The sequence below is a fragment of the Pollicipes pollicipes genome, unplaced genomic scaffold (assembly GCF_011947565.3).
Source record: "Pollicipes pollicipes isolate AB1234 unplaced genomic scaffold, Ppol_2.1 Scaffold_2555;HRSCAF=2994_pilon_pilon_pilon, whole genome shotgun sequence".
Taxonomy (NCBI): Eukaryota; Metazoa; Arthropoda; class Thecostraca; order Pollicipedomorpha; family Pollicipedidae; genus Pollicipes; species Pollicipes pollicipes.
Window position 1 is genome coordinate 21,119,066 of NW_023596136.1, and position 20,830 is coordinate 21,139,895.

At 57.0% G+C, this 20,830-nt stretch overlaps 1 protein-coding gene and 1 pseudogene across 1 annotated transcript; one reads left to right on the forward strand and one right to left on the reverse strand.

The window, feature by feature from the left end:
• The first annotated feature begins 2,536 nt into the window (after window positions 1–2,536).
• Window positions 2,537–9,245, forward strand: LOC119108527 (mitochondrial glutamate carrier 1-like; annotated as a pseudogene).
• LOC119108520 (2-aminoethylphosphonate--pyruvate transaminase) lies at window positions 9,035–15,903 on the reverse strand. Its single transcript, XM_037232099.1, has 5 exons — window positions 15,416–15,903; window positions 14,826–14,963; window positions 11,695–11,795; window positions 10,246–10,648; window positions 9,035–9,803 (listed from the first exon to the last, which is right to left on the reverse strand). Exons 1-5 carry the CDS (start codon window positions 15,462–15,464, stop codon window positions 9,319–9,321), a joined length of 1,176 nt encoding a protein of 391 aa, XP_037087994.1. The 5' UTR covers window positions 15,465–15,903; the 3' UTR covers window positions 9,035–9,318.
• Between the last annotated feature and the right edge of the window lie 4,927 nt (window positions 15,904–20,830).

The following is a 20,830-nucleotide window of genomic DNA, read 5'->3' on the forward strand; positions in this document are numbered from 1 at the left end:
CTGCTAACAAAAGAAAAGGGGGTGTCACAACTGCACACGAACGCCTTGCCGTTCGCAGATGAAGCTCAGAATGCCGGGCGGTGTTAATACATAGGGGGCGCTGCGCGTTTGGCTGAGCTGTGCGTCTGCATAGATTGACCACAATGGTCAGAAGCCGGGACTGAGCGCACGCCGACCAGTGCTGATCACAATATGGTGCCGCCTGGTGTCTGATACGACTACCCCGAACATATAGCAGATACCTTGTTTTAGCTGAGCAACTGAACAAATTCCGGTCGCTTCTTTTCATGAAGCCTTCCAGAGCGCTCAGCAGATGTCTGTGCTGCTGTGCATTGCTGGCAAGGATTAGGGGATTCAGTATCCCCACCACGAGTACGTGCGAGCCGTGGAGTCGCGCTCTCAGGGCACTGTCAGATATGTGGGGGCCGTGGAGTTGCACCCCCAGCGCACGGGCACGTGGGGCCGCAGAGTCACGCTCCCAGCGCACTGGCGCGTGGGGCCGCAGAGTTATGCTCCCAGCGCCCGGGCACGTGGGACTGCAGAGTCACACTCCCAGCGCACTGGCACGTGGGGCTGTGGAGTCGCGCTCCCAGCGCACTGGCATGTGGGGCCGTGAAGTCACACTCCCAGCGCACGGGGCGTGGGGCTGCAGAGTCACGCTCCCAGCGCACGGGCATGTGGGGCCGCAGAGTCACGCTCCCAGCGCACGGCATGTGGGGCCGTGAAGTCACGCTCCCAGCGCACGGGCACGTGGGGCTGCAGAGTCACGCTCCCAGCGCCGGGCACGTGGGGCCGCAGAGTCACGCTCCCAGCGCCGGGCATGGGGGTGAGAGTCACGCTCCCAGCGCATCCCGTGGGGCTGTGGAGTCGCTCCCAGCGCACGGGCGTGGGACGCAGAGCGCTCCCAGCGCCGGGCAGTGGGGCTGAAGTCACGCTCCCAGCGCACGCCCGTGGGGCTGTGGAGTCGCGCTCCCAGCGCACGGGCACGTGGGCCGTGAGAGTACACTCCCAGCGCACGGGCACGTGGGGCTGCAGAGTCACGCTCCCAGCGCACGCACGTGGGCCGCGGAGTCGCGCTCCCAGCGCCGGGCATGAGGGGCTGTGAAGTCACGCTCCCAGCGCACAGCCGTGGGGCTGGAGTCACGCTCCCAGCGCACGGGCATGTGGGGCCGCAGAGTCGCGCTCCCAGCGCCCGGGCACGTGGGGCTGCAGAGTCACGCCCCCAGCGCACGCCACGTGGGGCTGTGGAGTCGCGCTCCCAGCGCACGGGCGTTTGGCTGATGTATGCACAATTTGAGGAGAACAATCGTAAGGTGTGGAAACAGAATGGCTCCCTGACAGGCCGCCGTGCTCACCGGGAAGCGCGGCGTGCTGGTTCTCCGCCAACAGTTACGTTGTCTGACAAACAAACATAGCAGCCTGATGGCAGCGCGCATCTCGCTCGGACAGGTGCCCGGCAGCGCCCATCGGAGCCATCGCCAGCGTGCCAGAAAGGGCAAAGCAATTGCACACACTCACTCGCGTTTGCCACATTTTGCCAGCATTTTACCTTCGTAGCGCCAGTATTGGAAAAATAAGCTGTGCAAAGTCAGCTGTTGAGAACATACTGCATTAGTTGGGCAGTGATGAGTTGTTGATCCACGTTTGCTGAAGACAGCTGATTCCCGGCGACGGTGAAGTCTTGTTATATCCCGAGTGCCTGTATAGCGCCACGCGATTAATGGGCCGGGTGGACTCTGAATAGTAGACACATTGGAAATGGAACGGGGATGCATGTAACGCTCCTGATATGTGATCTATGGTGTCGTTGAAGGCGGCGCCCACCGGTGATACTGATGTAGTTTCTTTGCGCAGCGGACGAGGCAAAACCGCTTGTATGTACCTCGCTTCGTGCAGGGTGCAGATAGTGGGGTGGTTAACGCGTCTGCGTTAACCACTGTGCGCTCGGGAAGCCAGAGGTACGGGGTTCGATTCCTCGTGGTGCCCGCTCTTCCTGCCAGGGTGAGGCAGGCGACGCCATACGGCCTCAGTAGCGAGTGCATGGTAAAGCCCCAATGACGATGACGACGACATCACTGCGCACCAGCAGTTTAAATACGTGTGTATCCTTATGTTGTCACCTGTGCGTTCTCTGCCACATCAGTCAGATATTCACTTTATCTGGATGGGAGACCAATTTCTATGGATGTTGTTCAGCATAGAAGCCCTACACTTTTAAGACTGCCTCAGGCTAAAAAAGAAGAGATCGATGTGTTGCTGTTTTTCTGCATGCCTCTATCGAAACGAATATCAGCAACATAATTTTTAGACATTTTACATGTAAAACGTTCCTCACAAATGCTTTAACAAGTACCTCAGATTAAGATTGTTTGGTTGTTCAGAATGCTGGCTTGAACTGCTAGGTGGCCATATCTTGCGAGCAGTATTCGTGGAGAAGTCTGCTTGCTGGTGGTGCTGCCTGTGCGTCTCTTTTGTATTGATGTTTTGTTGTTGTGGGTTCGTTATGTCGTATCCAGCTCTGTCCCGATATGTTGCCTCACACCATGAATGATTTTCCCAGGTTGGTACCAAAGATAGTCAATGGAGGCATTGCTGGCATCATTGGTGTCACCTGTGTCTTCCCGCTGGACTTAGTCAAGACACGGCTGCAAAACCAAAAAATTGGCCCAAATGGAGAGCGAATGTACAACTCAATGTAAGCCCTACTTCCTGCAGCGTATATAACACGGTGAAATGTACTGGCTGCTAATACAGGACCGTGGCTGCTCGTCTTAATCGGAAACAAATTTGGAGCATGTAAATATGTATCTGCACAAGTAACTTATTAGTACATTGGTATCAGAATAACGTATTAAAACCGGCGTGTTCACATATTATTCACCATCTTTTTCCGTGGCCCCGTTTTCTGTACTTGAGTGGCTATATAAATGGTTATATGCATATTAAAAGTACGATTGCTGACTTAAGTTTTCAGTGGAAGCCGCGTGGCGTCTGTGCAACTGCCGGTTGCGTGTGGTCGCCAGGTTCGATTGCTTTAAGAAGACGTACCGGTGCCGGAGGGCTACTTCGGCATGTACCCGCGGCTCAGCCGTCAACATCGTGCTCATCACGCCCCGAGAAGGCCATTAAGCCTGGGCGGCCAAACGACTTCTTCCGCTACCGATACGCCAACAAACAGGGGTCAGTGCTTAGCAGCCGCAGCCGGTGGCCAGCCCCACCGATACGCTACAGCGGGGGCTCAGTACGGACAGCCTGCTGCGTGCGGCAGGTCACGTACGGGCCCGCGATACACAGGCGCCAGTCACAACACACCTGTGCGCAGCCGGTAGCCGGGGCCTGATCGCTGCGGGCATCAGTCCTCCGCGAGCGTCACGCCGCCGCACATGGACTGACAAATGTGTCGCCTGAGGTAGGGCTGCCGACACGGCGCCGTGCGCTATCGTAATGAACCGAGCCCATGGCGTGCGCTGTCGTAGCGAACCGAGCCCGTGTCGCGCCGCTGTCTTAGCGAACCGAGCCCGTGTCGTGCGTTTGTCGTAATGAATCGGAGCCCGTTTCGTGTGTTGTCGTAGTGAACCGAGCCCATGGCGCGCGTTGTGTGAATCAAGCCTTTGTCGCGTTGCCGCAGGAAGCTGACGCTGCTGCGAGAGATGGCGGCCGGTGGCAGTGCCGGCTTCTGCCAGATCATCGTGACCACGCCAATTGGAGCTGCTGAAGATCCAGTTGCAGGACTCGGGACGCGTCGCCGCCATGGCCAAGGCCGGTCAGATGCGGGGAGCCAGCGCCTCGTGGGACCCGCCGGAGTGGGGATTGGGGCTGACCAGTGGCTGATCACAGGCGGGCAGCTGGCGGGGGCCTGTGTGTGAGTGCGCCGGGTGGACCCGGGGCGCGGTCGGGCAATGATGTGCTGGCTTGATATTGTGTGACATGGTAGCACCCCTCGATATATCGTAGGTCACTGGAACCCTGTTAACTTATACTGTTGGCGCCCTAGACGTGTGGCAGGCCTAGCTGTGTTACTCAAAACTAAGGGCACCCAGCCAAGTTCACCCTAACGTCTGAATCCTCAATCAAGGTGCTCTTTGTGTCGTCTTCGTGCACCGCTACCAATAATCATGTGCGATGCCCTTCACACTGCAGTCAGCCGGTAGAAGCGGCTGACAGAGCTGTGTACGGCTTTCGCTCTCCCTGCGTACTCCCCCCCCCCCCCCCCAAACTGCCCCTGCCTCTCTACTTCCCTCATTCCTTTCTCTCCATCTCCCTCTCGTTCTCCCTTCCCTCTATCTCTCACTCTCCCTCCCCTCTCCTTCTCCCTGTACCTCTCCATCTCCCTCTTCTTCTGGCTTTTTTTCTCCCCTCTCCATCTTCCTCTCACTCTTCCTCTCCCTCTCCTTCTCCCTCTCCTTCTCCGTCTCCTTCTCCGTCTCACTTTCTCCCTCTCCCACTCCCCCTTCCCCTTCCCCTTCCTCTCCTTCCCCCTCTCCCTCTCCCTCTCCCTCTCCCTCTCCCTCTTCCCCTCCTCTCCCTCTCCCTCACTCTCTCCCTCTCCCCTCCCTGTCCCTTTCCCTGTCTCTCTCCCTTTTCCTCTCCCTCTCTCCTCCCCTTACCTTCCCCTCCCTCGCCGTCTCCTCCTCATATCTTGATCCCCTTTCGCTCTCCCTTGTGACACAGCCCTGCGCGCCCCACAGCCGGGAAGGGCGAGGCGGCGCCGCGCGTCTCGGCGCGTCAGATCACGCTAGACCTGCTGCGCACGCGCGGTATCACCGGCCTGTATCGGGGCACGGCCGCCACCATGCTCAGGGACGTCTCCTTCAGCTGCGTCTACTTCCCGCTGTTCGCCCACCTGAATGCGCTGGGACCGCGCAAGGGTGACGGCTCAGGTAACTGCGGTGACGACACCGGCTCGCCCGAGTCCGCTGCGGCCGGGTGGGCTCGCCCGAGTCCGCTGCGGCCGGGTGGGCCGGCCCGCCTGAGTCCGCTGCGGCCAAGTGGGCCGGCCCCGCCTGAGTCCGCTGCGGCCGAGTGGGCCGGCCCGCCTGAATCCGCTGTGGCCGAGTGGGCCGGCCCGCCTGAGTCCGCTGCGGCCGAGTGGACCGGCCCGCCTGAATCCGCTGCGGCCGAGTGGGCCGGCCCGTCTGAGTCCGCTGCGGCCGAGTGGGGCCGGCCCACCTGAGTCCGCTGCGGCCGAGTGGGCCGGCCCGCCTGAGTCCGCTGCGGCCGAGTGGGCCGGCCCGCCTGAGTCCGCTGCGGCCGAGTGGGCCGGCCCGCCTGAGTCCGCTGCGGCCGAGTGGGCCGGCCCGCCTGAGTCAACTGCGGCCGAGTGGGCCGGCCCGCCTGAGTCCGCTGCGGCCGAGTTGGCTGGATGCGTCAGGCCACTTCAGTGGCGTCCAGCTCACAAGCTGTTGAAGCGCTGTCGTGATCCGGGCAGTCTTTAACTCGTGCGTCGCAGGATGTAAACACACCTTCAACGCTGTCGGTGAAATAAGACCACATCAGTTTGTCTTCGACATGCGAGATGCGAACACCGAAACACGTTGTGAGTGCGAGCATAGTGTTTTTAATGTCGTAGTGTCATCACATCTTTTTTAATGGTCTTCGTCCTGAAATGCTGATTACCAATGTTTATTTTGAATATTTGTTGGTAATGGTTACTGTGATTACACCAGAGAGCCAACAACACGTCTGGACCTAGATTTACCGGGCCTGTTTAATGAACGCTCACACAGCTTAATTTACTGACAGAATGAATTTGACGCAAGGGATCTTTGCAAGTTAAAAGATGTTCAGGTGTGCGCAATTCAATCCATTGTCTTGCGGGTTGAACGACATGAACTTAATGGCATGTCACATCGGCTCACAATTGGCCTTGGACTCCGAACTTGAAATGTAAACTACAAGCACGAAAAAAACACAGTTTCTTGACCCTCGCCTTCCACCCTATTTGTCGTTTAAAAATGACATATTGTGTGCCCCGAAGGTGGAAGTACATTGCGTGACAAGCTCGCGAAGGGATTAAGCAATAAACGTGAAAACATATATGATTGAGTCAAGAGATACACAGGCTTTTTGCGAGTTCAGCAATGTCTAATTTGCTGTTCTGGTTTACCTTTGAGATGCAGGCCACCAGAGCCACCCTTGCTTGGTTGTCTCCGAAACGCCAAGAACGCTATAGGCCGGTCGCCGACCGTTGCATTACCTCGGTTTTTCTTAAAATGAGACGGTACGATCCGGGCATAATCCAGCTTGATGGAGGGTAATATCTTCGAAGCCTGAAGCGCGAGGTATAGCGTCGGCCCGCCCGCCGGTGGCTTTGTCGAGGAATGGGTCACATGCGTTTATGATTAATGTCTCTGCTTTCCAAGAAGTGTTTGTTCAATGCAACAGGTATGTTGTCGTTTGCCCTCGTGGCTCTGACGGGAGTCCCGATATAGTGTTTCCCCACTGTAATGTGCTTCTTTCTGGTCGTTGCATGCCAGAGCGATCCGTTTCGACAAGTTGCCAGCAGCTGGGGTTACGGGGCACAATAGCTCACGTGTGTGGGCTCTGTCATTTCTGCTTCTCTTCTCGTCGTCGGTTGTTTCTGGGCAGGGGGCGGTGCAGGAGCAGGGTGCTCGCAGGGCGTCTACTGCCTGGTCAGACGGTGGTCTGGTGATCACATAGTCGGTGCCGTCGGGCGACACTGTGTTTCGGCGTTGACGAGGCCTGCGCCGCCAGGACTGTGTGCGAGGCTGTGTCGCGCACACGGGCCCTGTGCTGGCTGGCCAGATGGTGTGGTAATCGGCGGCTTGTATCGCCAAGCTGCGGTACCTGTGTGCTCTGTGCCGCCACGCAAGGTAGGATTTTAGGTAGGGTAGGTAGGATTAGGCGGCGCTGTAGCGCTGACGCGACCTGTGCCGCCAGGCGAGGCGGTGTTCTGGTGTTCATTCCTGTCCGGCTGCGCCGCCGGCTCGCTGTCGGCGCTGGCCGTCAACCCGTTCGATGTGGTGAAGACCCGGCTGCAGGTCATCAACAAGGGCCAGGGCGACGCCGTGTACTCGGGCATCGCCGATGCTTTCGTGTGAGTGGTGCCCTTCCCCCCCCCCCCCCCAGACCGCTATCTAAATAATTGCCGCGTTTTCATTGTCTTAACTCTGCAAAATGCTACGTGCTTCCCCGCCAGCGCTTTATGGATCTATCGTTGCAAGTATTTGGGCACAGTCTTGGTGCCCTCCAGACCCGCTGCCTAAATAAAATGTGTTTTCATTGTCTTAGCTCTGCAAAATGCAGCATGCTTCCCCGCCGTGGCTATGTCGATCTATAATTGTAAGTATTTGGGTACAGCCTCGCTCGCAGGCTCTCCAACGCGTGGTGACCGTCTTTCGTGGCGGCTGTAGACGTTTTGTCCGTGTTTGTCAAGGTTGCGTTGTGCGATAGGATGACATGAGAATAGTTGGGCTGAGGCTGTCGTGGCGCTTGAAGTCATTGGACGCATTTGAAGCGTGGCAGTGCTTGGATTGCAAGCAGGGAGATCTCGCGTGCGATGAGAACAGCCCGCCATTTAAGTGGATACTTGTGACAGTTTTTACTGCCGCCCTTTGTATTCAGTCTGACTGCCGTATGTCGCCCATGGTTGAGCTGCCGGTGGATTGTCGCACAACAGGCGCTTCGATCTGGGGTGAAGTATGACCTCTGTGCTCACGGTCTTCCCCTCCGTTTCCAGCAAGATCATGAAGCAGGAGGGCGTGCGGGCCTTCTTCAAGGGCGGCGCCTGTCGTATGATCGTCATAGCGCCGCTGTTCGGCATCGCCCAGATGGTCTACTACTTCGGCGTGGCCGAGGCACTGTTGGGCTATGAACGCTAGTGGAGGCCTAGTCTCGATTGTCGTTCGCGGGGGTTTGGTGAGGCCGCTACAAGCCGGCGGCGAGCCGCCCCACCCCGGTCCCGGGTGTAGCCGCGTTAACATCCTTAGACACGATGTTGTTTTAAAAATGGTGTGTGTGTCCGTGTGTGTGTATGTGGAGGTGGAAGGCGGCGAGGATGGGTCCTTGCACCGATCCATGAGTGCGCTGGCGTTCGTGTAAAACTACACCTAAGTCAGAAGGCATGGCCCATGGATCGCGTCTTTTTGCCCTGTCCGTAGGTCCCGTTGTTAGTGCTGTGTGCCATTTTCCTTTGACAGCAAAACTTGGTTTTATTTTGTTATATTATTTTTTGGTGCGAAGCTCTAAAACAAGCAATTTTCTTGAACGCGTGGTTTCGTACATGACGCGAATGAATAGTTGACCTCCCTGTCGCAGGGGAACATTGTCAGCGTTAGAGATTTACAATGTCAAAGCATTACTCAGTGAACTTACCTGCCTAACGCTAGTTTTCTCTAATGGTGGGCACTTCATGCCGTGGATAGAGCATCCGTTACTTTGGTGTTCTGGTGCATTAGTTGCTGTGGAACGCCAGTGTTTCTGAGGTCGCAACGTATCATTACGCCCCAGATGTGTGAAATTGTGCTCCAGAGGTAAAACTATGCCATTGATGTATAACATTACGCCCACCTCACAGGAGGCAGACCCCCGCCCCCTCGGCCAGGCTTAGGTTGCTAGTTACACCCCACCCAAGGCCGCCGCGGCCACCTGCTATGCGATTCCCAGGTAGTGCGGTGTCCGTTTGCCTGTGTGTTTGGCTGTTCGATGTGAGAGTAGTCTGTGATGTGGGCGGCGGCGCCAGCGCCAGCCGCTCTGTTCTCGTCGAGATCTGGCTTCCAGCTGTCCCTGTGACGGCGTCGATGGGGAGAGGCCGCCCAGGCTCCGAGTGGCTCCAGACGCGGGCGCTGTGCGCTTGGAAGTCCTCGTGTGCGGCGAATGCTGTCTCGCGAGCGCTGTCGACGTAATCTCGAGACTTCTCGTCTTCGCGGTTCTTGTGGCTATCTTTTTATAGCCACAGCGTTGGTTGTGGTGCTAACGGTCGAGGCGCCGAGAGGTCTCTGAACGCATTTAGTATTTTTTTTCTGGACTCGTACCAGCCACCGGTGCTGATTACTGACGTGTGGCACAGAACAAATGAATGGTGTAATGGTGACACGAAGACGTCGGGACGTCTGATGTTCACCAGTTGTATTAACATTTGCTCAACACTGAAACCAGCCGCCGGATGTACACACGCGTGCAATTAATTTGCTTACGGACCCTCGGTGCGTGGTACCGGGCTCTCCGTGTGCGCCCCAGCAATCACCACCGACCACTTTATCGGAATACAAGCGCCACTAATCGCCGCTCTGCCGTGTTACGTCTCGGTCGGATTCCGTGCGGCACGCTGCCTACGACGGCGGTGCTGGAGAGCCGGTCTCACTGCGGGTCGCCGTAGGTGACCGGGATCGGTACCTGCATGTCACGCAGCACGGTCTCCACGCAGTCCACCAGCCGGTGCATATCCGGCTCGTGCAGGTCGCCGATGTTCCCGATCCGGAAGCAGTCTGCGTCGGTCACCTTGCCCGGGTAGATGACCTGGTCCAGCGCCGACAGCCGGCGGTACAGTTCCGTGAACGAGAAGTTTGCGTGCGTGGGACACAGGAACGACGTTATGATGTAGCAGTCGTCGCCGTCGCGCACCAGCGGCCGGAAGCCCAGCCGGCGCAGGCCGCGCTTCACGATGACGTTGTTGGCGCGGTAGCGGGACGCCTGCGCGGCCACGCCGCCGGCGCTCAGCAGCCCCTGCAGCGCGCAGTCGAACGCCAGCAGGGCGTGCGTGGGCGGCGTGAACCGGAACTGGCCGCTGCGCTCCAGCCCTGCCCACTGATCGAACAGGTCCAGGCTGAGGCTGCGGCTGTTACCTGCGGCCACGGTCAGACTCGGCGTGAGACAACGCGAAAGACGCCCAAACGCGACTTTAGGCAGTAGAGAAGACGGTCAGAGTGGTGTGAGACAACAACGAAAACAGTTAGACGTGTCGTGAGACAACGGGGCAGACGGCAGAGGTCAACCGTGACGCGAGGCAACAGGGAAGACGGCCAAACGTAGCGCAACACAAGATGGTCAAACGTGACGTGAAACAGTAGAAAAGACAGTCAGACACAGCGCGAGATAACAGGGAAGACGGTCAGACGTAGCGCGAGGTAATGGGACAGAGGTCAAACGTGACGTGAGAAAGCGGGGAATGCGCTCAGTTGTGGCGTTAAACAATAGGGAAGACCGTCAGACGCAGCGTAAGAACGCAAATAGAATTATGCGGAATAAAGCACTTAACACAACATCTGCCGGGATTGTCAAACCAACCTTTGGTTTGCTTCAGACGCTCGAGCCGAGCGATGACGAATCCGAAGCCGGGCACGCCCTCGATGCACTTGTTGGCCGAGCTGACCAGGTAGTCGACGCCGGCCGCCTCCAGGTCCAGCGGCACCGCCCCGAACGCGCTCATCGAGTCAACGATGAACGCGGCGCCGGGCTGCAGCTGGCGCACCAGTCGCCCCAGCTCAGCCACAGGGTTGAGCACGCCGCTGCTGGTCTCGCAGTGTACCATAGCAACAGCGGAGAGCGGGCCGGCGGCGAGCAGCGGCGCAGCTGCGGCCGGTGACAGCGCCTGCTCCTCCGACTGGTTGAACGTCTCGCACGCAATGCCAGCCGTGCGGCAGATCTGCTCCATACGCCGGCCGTAGGCGCCGTTGCAGAGGACCAGCATCTGCGGACGGGAGGGTGACGCCGACTGACCCCCGCGGACGGGAGCGTGACGCCGACTGACCCCCGCGGACGGGAGGGTGACGCCGACTGACCCCCGCGGACGGGAGGGTGACGCCGACTGACTCCCGCGGACGGGAGGGTGACGCCGGCTGACCCCTGCGGACGGGAGGGTGACGCCGACTGACCCCCGCGGACGGGAGGGTGACGCCGACTGACCCCCGCGGACGCGAGGGTGACGCCGACCGACCCCCGCGGACGGGAGGGTGACGCCGACTGACCCCCGCGGACGGGAGGGTGACGCCGTCTGACCCCCGCGGACGGGAAGGTGACCCCGACCGACCCCCGCGACGGGAGGGTAACGCCGACTGACCCCCGCGGACGGGAGAGTGACGCCGACTGACCCCCACGGAGCGGAGGGTGACGCCGACTGACCCCCGCGGAACGGAGGGTGACGCCCACTGGCCCCCGCGGACGGGAGGGTGAACCCGACCGGACCCGCGCCCCGCTACAGTGCAACGCCGCCGTTATGCGCGGTCTGTTATAGATCACGCGGTATTGCTGCCGGCACTGGTTTTCCAGCTGATGCAAGCGAGGGTGTGATTTAATGCCCACCAGAGAGCGTTTGAACACCCACCGGAAAATCTTGATTTCACACGGGAGTTTTCCAAACCTAACCAACCCGAACACTGCATAAATTGGTGCGTTTGCAGAAGTCTTCGACCGCAACACTGCGGACAAACGCTACCATAATAAAAGCATCAATGGCATTTGTCTTGACCTTGATTGTTGACCTTGACCATCACTTGAAACAAATGAATGATGCTCAGCACTGGACAGTTTTGCCTCAGGCGTTCTGCCGGTGCGCTTGCTGAGATCATGAGCCTGTCCGGCCCGCGGGCGGTGCCGCCGCCGTCTGACTGCGACCTCCAGGCGGGATCACACATTCTGACCTTGACCTGGGATTTTATGGGGTGACGTCTGACCTTGCCCCCATGGAAGGGTGACACCGTCTGACCTTGACCCTCTGGCGGTGTAACACCGTCTGACCTTCGCTCCCTCGCGGGGTGACACCGTCTGCAGGACCGCTTCGATCGCGTACGTGCCGCTCCCCTGGACCGGGATGGCCGTGAACTGGTCATCCGACACGCCTGCCGGCAAGGAACGGCCAGGTCACCTGAAGCCCACCCTCCACTGGATGGGTCACCTGAGGTCCAAACTCCACTGGACGGACCACCTGAGGCCCATCCTCCACTGGATGGGTCACCTGAGGCTCACCCTCCACTGGATGGGTCACCTGAGGCCCAACCTCCACTGGATGGGTCACCTGAGGCCCAACCCCCACTGGATGGGTCACCTGAGGCCCAACCTCCACTGGATGGGTCACCTGAGGCCCAACCTCCACTGGATGGGTCACCTGAGGCTCACCCTCCGCTGGATGGGTCACCTGAGGCCCAACCTCCACTGGATGGGTCACCTGAGGCCCAACCTCCACTGGATGGGTCACCTGAGGCTCACCCTCCACTGGACGGGTCACCTGAGGCCCAACCTCCACTGGACGGGCCATCTGAGGCCCAACCTCCACTGGATGGGTCACCTGAGGCTCACCCTCCACTGGATGGGTCACTTGAGGCTCACCGTCAACTGGACGGGCCACCTGAGGCCCACCCCCCACTGGATGGGTCACCCGAGGCCCAACCTCCACTGGACGGGCCACCTGAGGCTCATCCTTCACTGGATAGGTGACCTGAGGCTCATCCTCCACAGGACGGGCCACCTGAGGCCCACCCTCCACTGGATGGGTCACCCGAGGCCCACCCTGCACTGGAAGGGCCACCTGAGGCCCACGCCCCACTGGATGGGTGACCTGAGGCCCACCCTCCACTGGACGGACCACCTGAGGCTCACTCTGCACTGGATGGGTCACCCGAGGCCCACCCTCCACCGGACAGCCCAGCCGGCCGCCCCACTGGTCTGTGAACGGAGTAGCAGAGCACAGAGTACATGCTGGCCTGAGCTTTCAAGGGCCGGGCACTCGGATGCAGGGGCGCAGCCAGAGCTTTGGCAACTGGGAAGGGACACAGGACTCACAAATAGACTCCTGGTGGTGGAAGCCTCTCCAAGAAAAAAAGAGCAAATATGGTTCCTGTCATTTCGGGGGATGAGTCTTTATTTCATTTGTTTGTTTTCCTTAGCTAGAACAGAAGCAGGAAACCACCGGAAGATTCAGTATGTTTTTTAACCAATTGAGTATGTATTTTGAATTTAATCAACTGAAGCAACCAGGTGTTAAAGACTGCAAGAAATGAACCGCCGGCGCTAGTGTTCTTCAGAAATATTAGACACTGTGAGCGTGGATTGCAGATCGAAACGGCGCCAAAAATTTGTGTCAACGTGGCGAACCCATGTCTGTCTGGCAATGTCCAGCCTTGGTCCAGAACCGAATAGTGAAAAATTACTTGGCATAGTTTTGAACATGTGCGCACGGAAGTCTTCAAGCAAAAGCCCGACGACCGGCGTTGCAGTCTCCGTAGGCCGCGTAGTGCTCATCTTGCGGCCAGCATTTGGTGACGGCGAACAGGGGAAGAAAATGACGAAGCACCTGAAAGAAGTACCTTTGGACGCTTAAAGACACCAATTCGTACGCCCAGAAGTCAGTCCGAGCGCACATTTGACCAGTGCGATTTTTAGATTAATAATGGAACGGTTTAGCCTTTACAGCACCTCTCCATGCTCAGGAAGTGGCCCTCAGGCCCACACCGACACGGAGCCAACTGTTTGATACTGGCGGTGTGTGGTCGACAAAGAGGCCAGCATTTTAAGGTTCAGCTATGCGGGTCGAGGCCCCGTATTGCGACTCCCGGACAGCGCTTCGAGCCCACAGCTGTCGGTCCTCACGGGCCCGAGGGGCACCTCGAGTCCTAAGGGGGAGGCACGTGTCCCCTGTGCCCCGCTGCCTGCGTCACTGCTCGGGTGCATATCGTGTGCAAACCAGAGGCAGCCCAGGCCACTCCAGGTGTACTCGTGTGGCCTCCACACGAGTGTGTTTGCTACATCGAACTCCAGATGCGTCCTTACATCATCTTGCTGATCTCGGTTGTTTATCTTCTGGTCCCCCTGCCGTTCACCGGACGTGGGCTGTAACCGCGCTTTCCACGGCTCGCAAGCTTGGCGTTTCGCACACAGTTTGAGCCGGATCACAAAGGCGTGGGCATTGACAGTGTCGTCAGAGGTGTCGTCGCGTCGAGCACGGACGAGCATTGGCGGTGTCCTCTTCGGACCGTGCATGACCCCCATATAAGCGAGGGTGCAAAGAGCTCGGTCTCGGAGCACGTGTTTCGCAGCTTTACTAAAAATGCTCGGAGCCCGGTGACCGCCAGTTCAGGGATGTAAAAACTGCACCGTTGCCTGTCGGCAGCCACGGTCTTATTGTTTCGAAGCTGTCCGCCTGTCCCGCCACTGAGTTGCATCTCTCCAACACAGGTCCTCCCCAGACCGTCGGCCGCTCGGGCGCCAGATCCTGATGGCCCCTGTGCCCTTGGCATCGGCATCTGACTGACAGGCCGTGGTCGCCAGCCGGAAGGCACGTGGCGCCGCTGGACCTCGTCACCCCGCGCTCTGACCTAAACTTGAGACGGGGATCCGACGGCGACCGTCGGGTGCAGGCAGCGGCTGTCACCCGGACACGTGCGCCCCGCCGTCGCGTGTGAGCGCCCCACAATAGGTAACAATGTGAGCATGCTGAATGCTGCCGTCAGCAACAAAAACGCGACTCTTTGCAAGCTGTGCCGATTAAACTGTGAGGTCTCTGCGAACGGGCTGGTCGACCATGCGCCATCTTGGACGTTTTAGACCGACTTTATACAACATGTCTTCGCAACACAATCCGGGCTCGTGTCGGTTATCTGCCCCTATAATGAGCTGTTTGCATAGTATCCGTTGGTGTGCTGAATGTTTGCCGGCCTGATCGAGAGTGGGCGCTCCGCGCGACGCTCAGGCCTCAAGCCACTGAAAACAACCGCCGTTCCAGAGCATGGCGGCAATAGGATCCAGGCCTGGAGAACGGGCGGACTGCTCCCGCTGCTGATCGTGCAGGTGATCAGCCCTTTCCACAGCAGTGCCGTCAGGCGACTCTGGCGGCGTAGCAGGTGCAGGCGGGGGGGGGGGGGGTTGAGGCTCACCGGCCAGCTGCAGCAGGCCGCGCCGGATCCGGCGCACCGTGTCGACGAACGCCGTATCCCGCGAGCCGAGGTCGCGAAGCATGGCGCGCCGCACCTCCGGTCGCGTGTTGAGCGGGCCCGGCGTGAACAGGCGCTTGTCTGCCGAACAGGGGCACAACGCACTGGCACGTGCCTGAGGCCGGCATGGGTTTGACCGAAGCTGCGCCGGGCACACCGCGACACAGCTGGCTCGCAAGTACATCAGCTGAACCGGCCCAGGCCACGCCGCACCGACGCCTGCTTCACCGGACCGGGAGAGAACACGGGAGGGCCGCTGAGTCGTGACGGAGTCGGTGTGAGCCGGGCTTCCGACTGTCACCAGTCATCGAGCCTTACATGCGTGCGAAGGCCCAGCACAGGCTCCAGAGCGCGTCAGTGTCGCAGGAGGCGGGCCGGACGGGCCGCTGGCTCACCTGGACGTGACGGAGTCGGTGTGGGCCGGGCTTCCGACTGTCACCCGTCATCGAGCCTCACATGCGTGCGAAGGGCCAGCTCAGGCTCCAGAGCGCGTCAGTGTCGCAGGAGGCGGGCCGGACGGGCCGCTGGCTCACCTGGACGGGCAGCGGTGCCGTTGACGAGCGGCTCCTGGTCGTCCGTCATGGTGCCGTGACCGCGGTGGTGCCGCCGCCGACCGAAACACTCGACTGCAGGCCGATTGCTGGCCCAGCAGGCCACGCGTACCGTCCACCAGACACGTGAGGCTCGTTTATTTATTCACCATGGACAGACTGGTGCGAGGCGATGAGGGAGTGATGCTGTGCGGATGGCGCACAAACAGGGCGACGATTCCGGTGAGACTGGACAGGCAAGCTGTCGTCTACCTGCAGGAACACGGAGCTCGGCAGCAGCTGTGCCGTCAGCTCCCAGAGACCGGTGCCGTCCGACCGCCGCCCTCTTGCCCGGCCGCCGCGCCTCGAGCCCACGTGCTGTCCGGCCGCCACGCCCCGAGACCACGTGCTGTCCGGCAACCGCGCCCCAAGCCCACGCACTGTCTGGCCGCCGCGCCCCGACCCCGCGCACTGCCCAGCCGCCGCACCCCAAGCCTACGTGCTGTCCGGCCGCCGCCCCACGCGCCCACGAGGCCCTGCTGCCTCACATCGATTGTGCAGAGCGCAGCTGGCGACGCGCGCCGTGGATGGCGCATGCGCCCATTGCCAGCGCAGCTGAGCGCAGTCATACAGCTGAATGCAGTCAAGGCTGCTAAAGAAGGCTACGCAGACGTGACGTCAGCACGGGACTAATATTTGGTAGCCCGTAGTATGGTTTTTGGTTGATACTACGCAAAAGTCGATACATATTAGCAACATGTTTACTGACGGAGATTTCATGAATTAACTGGGTAGCAAACCTGTTCAACATCTCAATTTAAATGTTACGTGAGTAGACACTGTACGTTTTGTGTTCAAAATCCTCCAACGGTAAACCAATACTACGATCTACTTCCAAAAATAAATCTTACTAAACAACGTTTTTCTAAGTTGTAGATTTACACAGAGCGTTTCTAGGCACTTCCAATCAGAGTTCTTCGGGATAAATCACTGGTGAATGGGTAAACCATCTGTCTGTCATTGCCATGCTGGGAACGCATTTCAGCAACAATTCTGGCGCTCTGTTGCAAAAAAAGTCATTTCCCAGCTGGAAATATTTCATTGAATGCGCTGGGTCGAAAAAATTCGGCTTTTGGACATCTTTATGCTTAAACCATCCCGCAAAGGACAGCATTTTCTCGCCGCCATAGCGTTGGTGTCACATGACTTAGTCCCATGATAACGTCACAGCGTCGCTACCCAGAATGCAGTAATGCCGGGGCTTCGATGCAGCCTCGGTGATGGCCGTGGGTGTGCGGGTGGAGGCGCGTGGCGTGGTCGATCCCTCGCCGCACTCGCGTACACACAGCATAGTCGTCCGTGTTATGAAACCAACCGAAGTGTGAGAAAAAAACGAGCTAGTCGGAGAGCCCCCATTTGTCGGAGTTTCTGAGGTTACATTATTGTGCTCTGTTAGTGTGAGCATGATCCATTGCGCGCGTAGGTATGCATGAGCTTTAACCAATGCAGTAGGTTCGATTGTGAACTACAAAACATCCTGGTTGATTATGAAATTTTTGAGCGCTGTTTCATTGCAGATGCAACTTAATATGATAAACTCAAAGCTAAAGGTGGCCACGTCCAACTGTGATTTCTAAAGAATATGCATAAAGAATATGCAGAGAAACGCACAATATGCAAAGAATGTACCATACCGTGTCATTGCAAAGCATCGAATAATCTAAACTTTGTTGTTTTGTATAGGCTCCTTGTCGTATTTTCCCTCCTAAATCTCAACTTTAAGCACCGAGAAATGTTTTCAAAATCAAAATGATCTTAAAGCTCTCAGTATGATGAATCACCAGTTGTTATCTGTGGGGCTTGGTCATACATGATCGAAGCCGCTTTCCTGCTCTTGCGTAGGACGTTTGAGGCTCTCGCTCGTAACGCCATCAGTCGGACAATATCCGAAGCTTACACTACAGCCTTCGACTGTCGCGGTCTGCATATGGGTTCTGATGTGCTAGCGCCAACAGATTAACTTGATGGCAGGGGCGTGACTTTATATGCTCCTGGGGTGCCTGAACTCCCCAGTGCCGCCTTCAACCCCCACGCCACCCCAGTGGTCCTCTGAGCCCCTCAAGACATGAGCGGAGGGAATATTGGGCCAAATACATACAGAGCAAGCATCTCAACTTTTGGTGTATGAGATAGTAGGTACTTCAACACACCACTTTTAGTGCCATGTTAATTTCGTACCAAATTAACCGTCGTATAATAAGTAAGTCATTCTGTATGTGCCTAATGTTTTCGTCATGCCAACTCTTTCAGATGTTAACCAGTCTGGCAATGTTTGATAACTTTTGCAAATGTTAACACCTGCGTTCAAATGAAGAACAATGAACTGCAATATGCGGCAGCTTGTAAAATTTTAGGGTTCCCCAGATAAAAGTCAGCGCATGCTTTCCCAAACAGTGGCAATTGCATTTGTCGCACAATGCTAGCTGTGGTGGTTAAGCAACGCGATCGGTGACAGCGGTAGTCATCAGTGATCACTCACTTAAGTTTACTTAGATGCTTTTCTGAAGGTGGTCTCGGCGTGCACTGATCCTCGACAGCACCAGCAAACATAGTTAAAAGACTGGATTCCGGTTGACCCCAGCGTTCATTACACTGAATAATTTGAGATGATGCATGAAACCGACGATGCATTTTTGAAGCTGTTCTTACCATGCAATAGATACCAAACATCGAGCAAAACATGAGCGTAGTGATTTCCAGTCAATTTGACCAGTGTCTGAAGCGTGTCGCTTGGCAAAGCTGAAGGCGACACGAGAAGCTGCACTGCCTACTGTCGAATATCAGACGGCTGCATGAACCAGGCATCCTATCTCACTAACAATGCGGCGTGTGGCAAGTCGTGCGATCGTGGCTAAAATTACCTACTTTGGCCAGATGGTGACCGATCGATGGCACACCAGCCTGACAGCCTTTTGAGCTGTAGTTTCTGCAGTTAAGGGGGTCTTCCCACACAACATCCTTCGAAAGCAGTTGGTTAAGCCTTTCGGTGTTGACAAGGCATTGGACTGAAACGAGAGTTGTCACTTTGGAAGTTCGGTTGGGTGGCTCAGCCGGTAAGGTCAGTCTAGCCTACCACAGTACCCGCTTTCTCCCCGGATTACGGCCACTTTGGGTTACGTCCCAGATGAAAAAGAGTGTGAGCACTTATCTCAACAAATTTGCCCGATAAAAGAACTATATACGGAAGAATGGCATCCCATTTCAAGTCCATCTAAAACTGCATCTTTGCGAGAAGCTAAGCATTGGGCGTAATCCACAGAAACGTCTTACCAAGCCGGTCCGATATAGTCACTTGAATTAGGTCTCACTTGTCATGCGTGGGAGGTGGTTCATGGAAGATGGAAAGTGGTGTTAACAGAGAGCCGCGAAGAGACGGTTCTGTGCGGGTCAGACCACGCCATGCCCGACGCACGCAAACTAGTGAAGAGTGTGCGCATGACGCGTTTTCCGGGTAGATGCCACGGGAATGCAGCATGCGCACTGCCAGGAAGTACCTGTAACTAGAAGTAAAACTGAACTTGCACGATCTCAACAGGCATGCCGATAACTAGAACAGAGTGGGTACAAGCTGTTGACCGGGCGCGTCACTGGAGTGGCCGCAGTAATAAATAGCGCGTTGGGCGCTTTCACACGTGTCGTTGAGGCGATCAGGTATGAAGCTGACAAAGGCAAGAGAGGCCTCGCGCTCGTGATGTTTCGACCTTCTGAGTTGGGAGCTTGCTGATGATATTCGATCTTCAGTTTGCAAAGAGTAACTGCGTAAGGGACGATATCAAGTAAGCAATAGTCACATTGAGAAATTTCGACGTTTTAAAGCTATGGTCCGTCCGTAAGCTATTTAAAGCTATGGTTCGACGTTTTAAAGTCATGGTCCGGCTTCTACGCAAAGACCAGTTAACACCACGCCCAACACCGTGCCAACTCTGGAACACACCACGCACAATACGGCGACTTCATTCTGCAACACTTTACTCGTGATACAATCAGGTGATAGATTACTGCCGAACCGTGCTTTAAACCGTGGCCGCTTTCACACCGCATTAATATTCGACCCACCGCTCAATGACTGCCAAGAAGGAAATTCTTATTCTGCAAATGCGGCGATTGAAGCTTCTATCTTCTGATCTCCAGTCGTGTGAGCGTAGCTGTGCTAAAAGATCCTTCTTTTCCGTGAGGGCGAGTACCCGGAGCACTGAGTGGGGCTCCCCGCCTGTAAAGCACCTTCTCGGTTGAAGAAATGTCAGGCAGACGCATATACATAAAAAGATCGAGCACGTGCGATGTTGTTTTACGACGACCCTGGCCGATCAGGCCATTAGAGAGATACATCATATCTCATAGGTCCTTTCCCTGGCGCGGAAGGCCTTCTGATACGCGCAATTCAACCTGGGCAAGAGCCCTCATTGACGCAATACCATCCCTGATCGCCGCTGGTGGTCAAATAGCTGGCACATGGATAATAATTGGATACACAGATAACTGGCACATAGATAATTGGCACACGGACTCAAGTTCGATTTAACGGGTCCACGCTGGAATTGGGTTAGAAGGATCACCGTTCGGTACTAACAGGGTCCTGACTGGAACAGGACCCTGCGATTGCCTCGGTATGATCCCTCATCACAAGTTTTCATGTTTCCCTTCATTGTCAAAGGGCCTGACCAACGCAAGAGGCCCTCTGTCAAGCGGGGTCCCGTCCCCGTCCCTGTCAGCAAATCGTTCCCTCACTGACTCGAAGCCCGTTGTTTGTACAGAATAACCTGTTAGACACTGGGTATCATTGAGCAATACGGGAGCCCCGGCCAACGTAAATCGTGGGCCCGGCATAGCCGCTGCTTAGGAAATGGGCGCCTAGACCTCAGGCCAACACAAAGCCGGCTTTTCGTTGTTGGTGATCTCCGGCCGAAATAGAGAAACGCTCTGTCCCAGGGGTCACAACGACACTGGCTCAAGAACATTCCAGCGCGTCGTTGGGTTACGTTGCAGGATCGAATGCACGGGCTAACAAGCTGAGCGTAACGAGTGGCTCACACACAACGTCGGTACGGTGGCAATTGGGCTATTCTAGCTATAGCAGAAAATGTCGCTAGGTGCAAGCAATTGGAGAGATTGATGTTGGCATGTGACAGACAGGCGAGAGAGCGACAGTAACAGGTAGCAGACAGGCAAGAGATCGGTGGTGGCAGGTAATAGACAGGCGAGAGATCGGCAGTAACAGGTAGCAGACAGGCAAGAGATCGGTGGTGGCGGGTAATAGACAGGCGAGAGATCGGCAGTAACAGGTAGCAGACAGGCAAGAGATCGGTGGTGGCAGGTAATAGACAGGCGAGAGATCGGCAGTAACAGGTAGCAGACAGA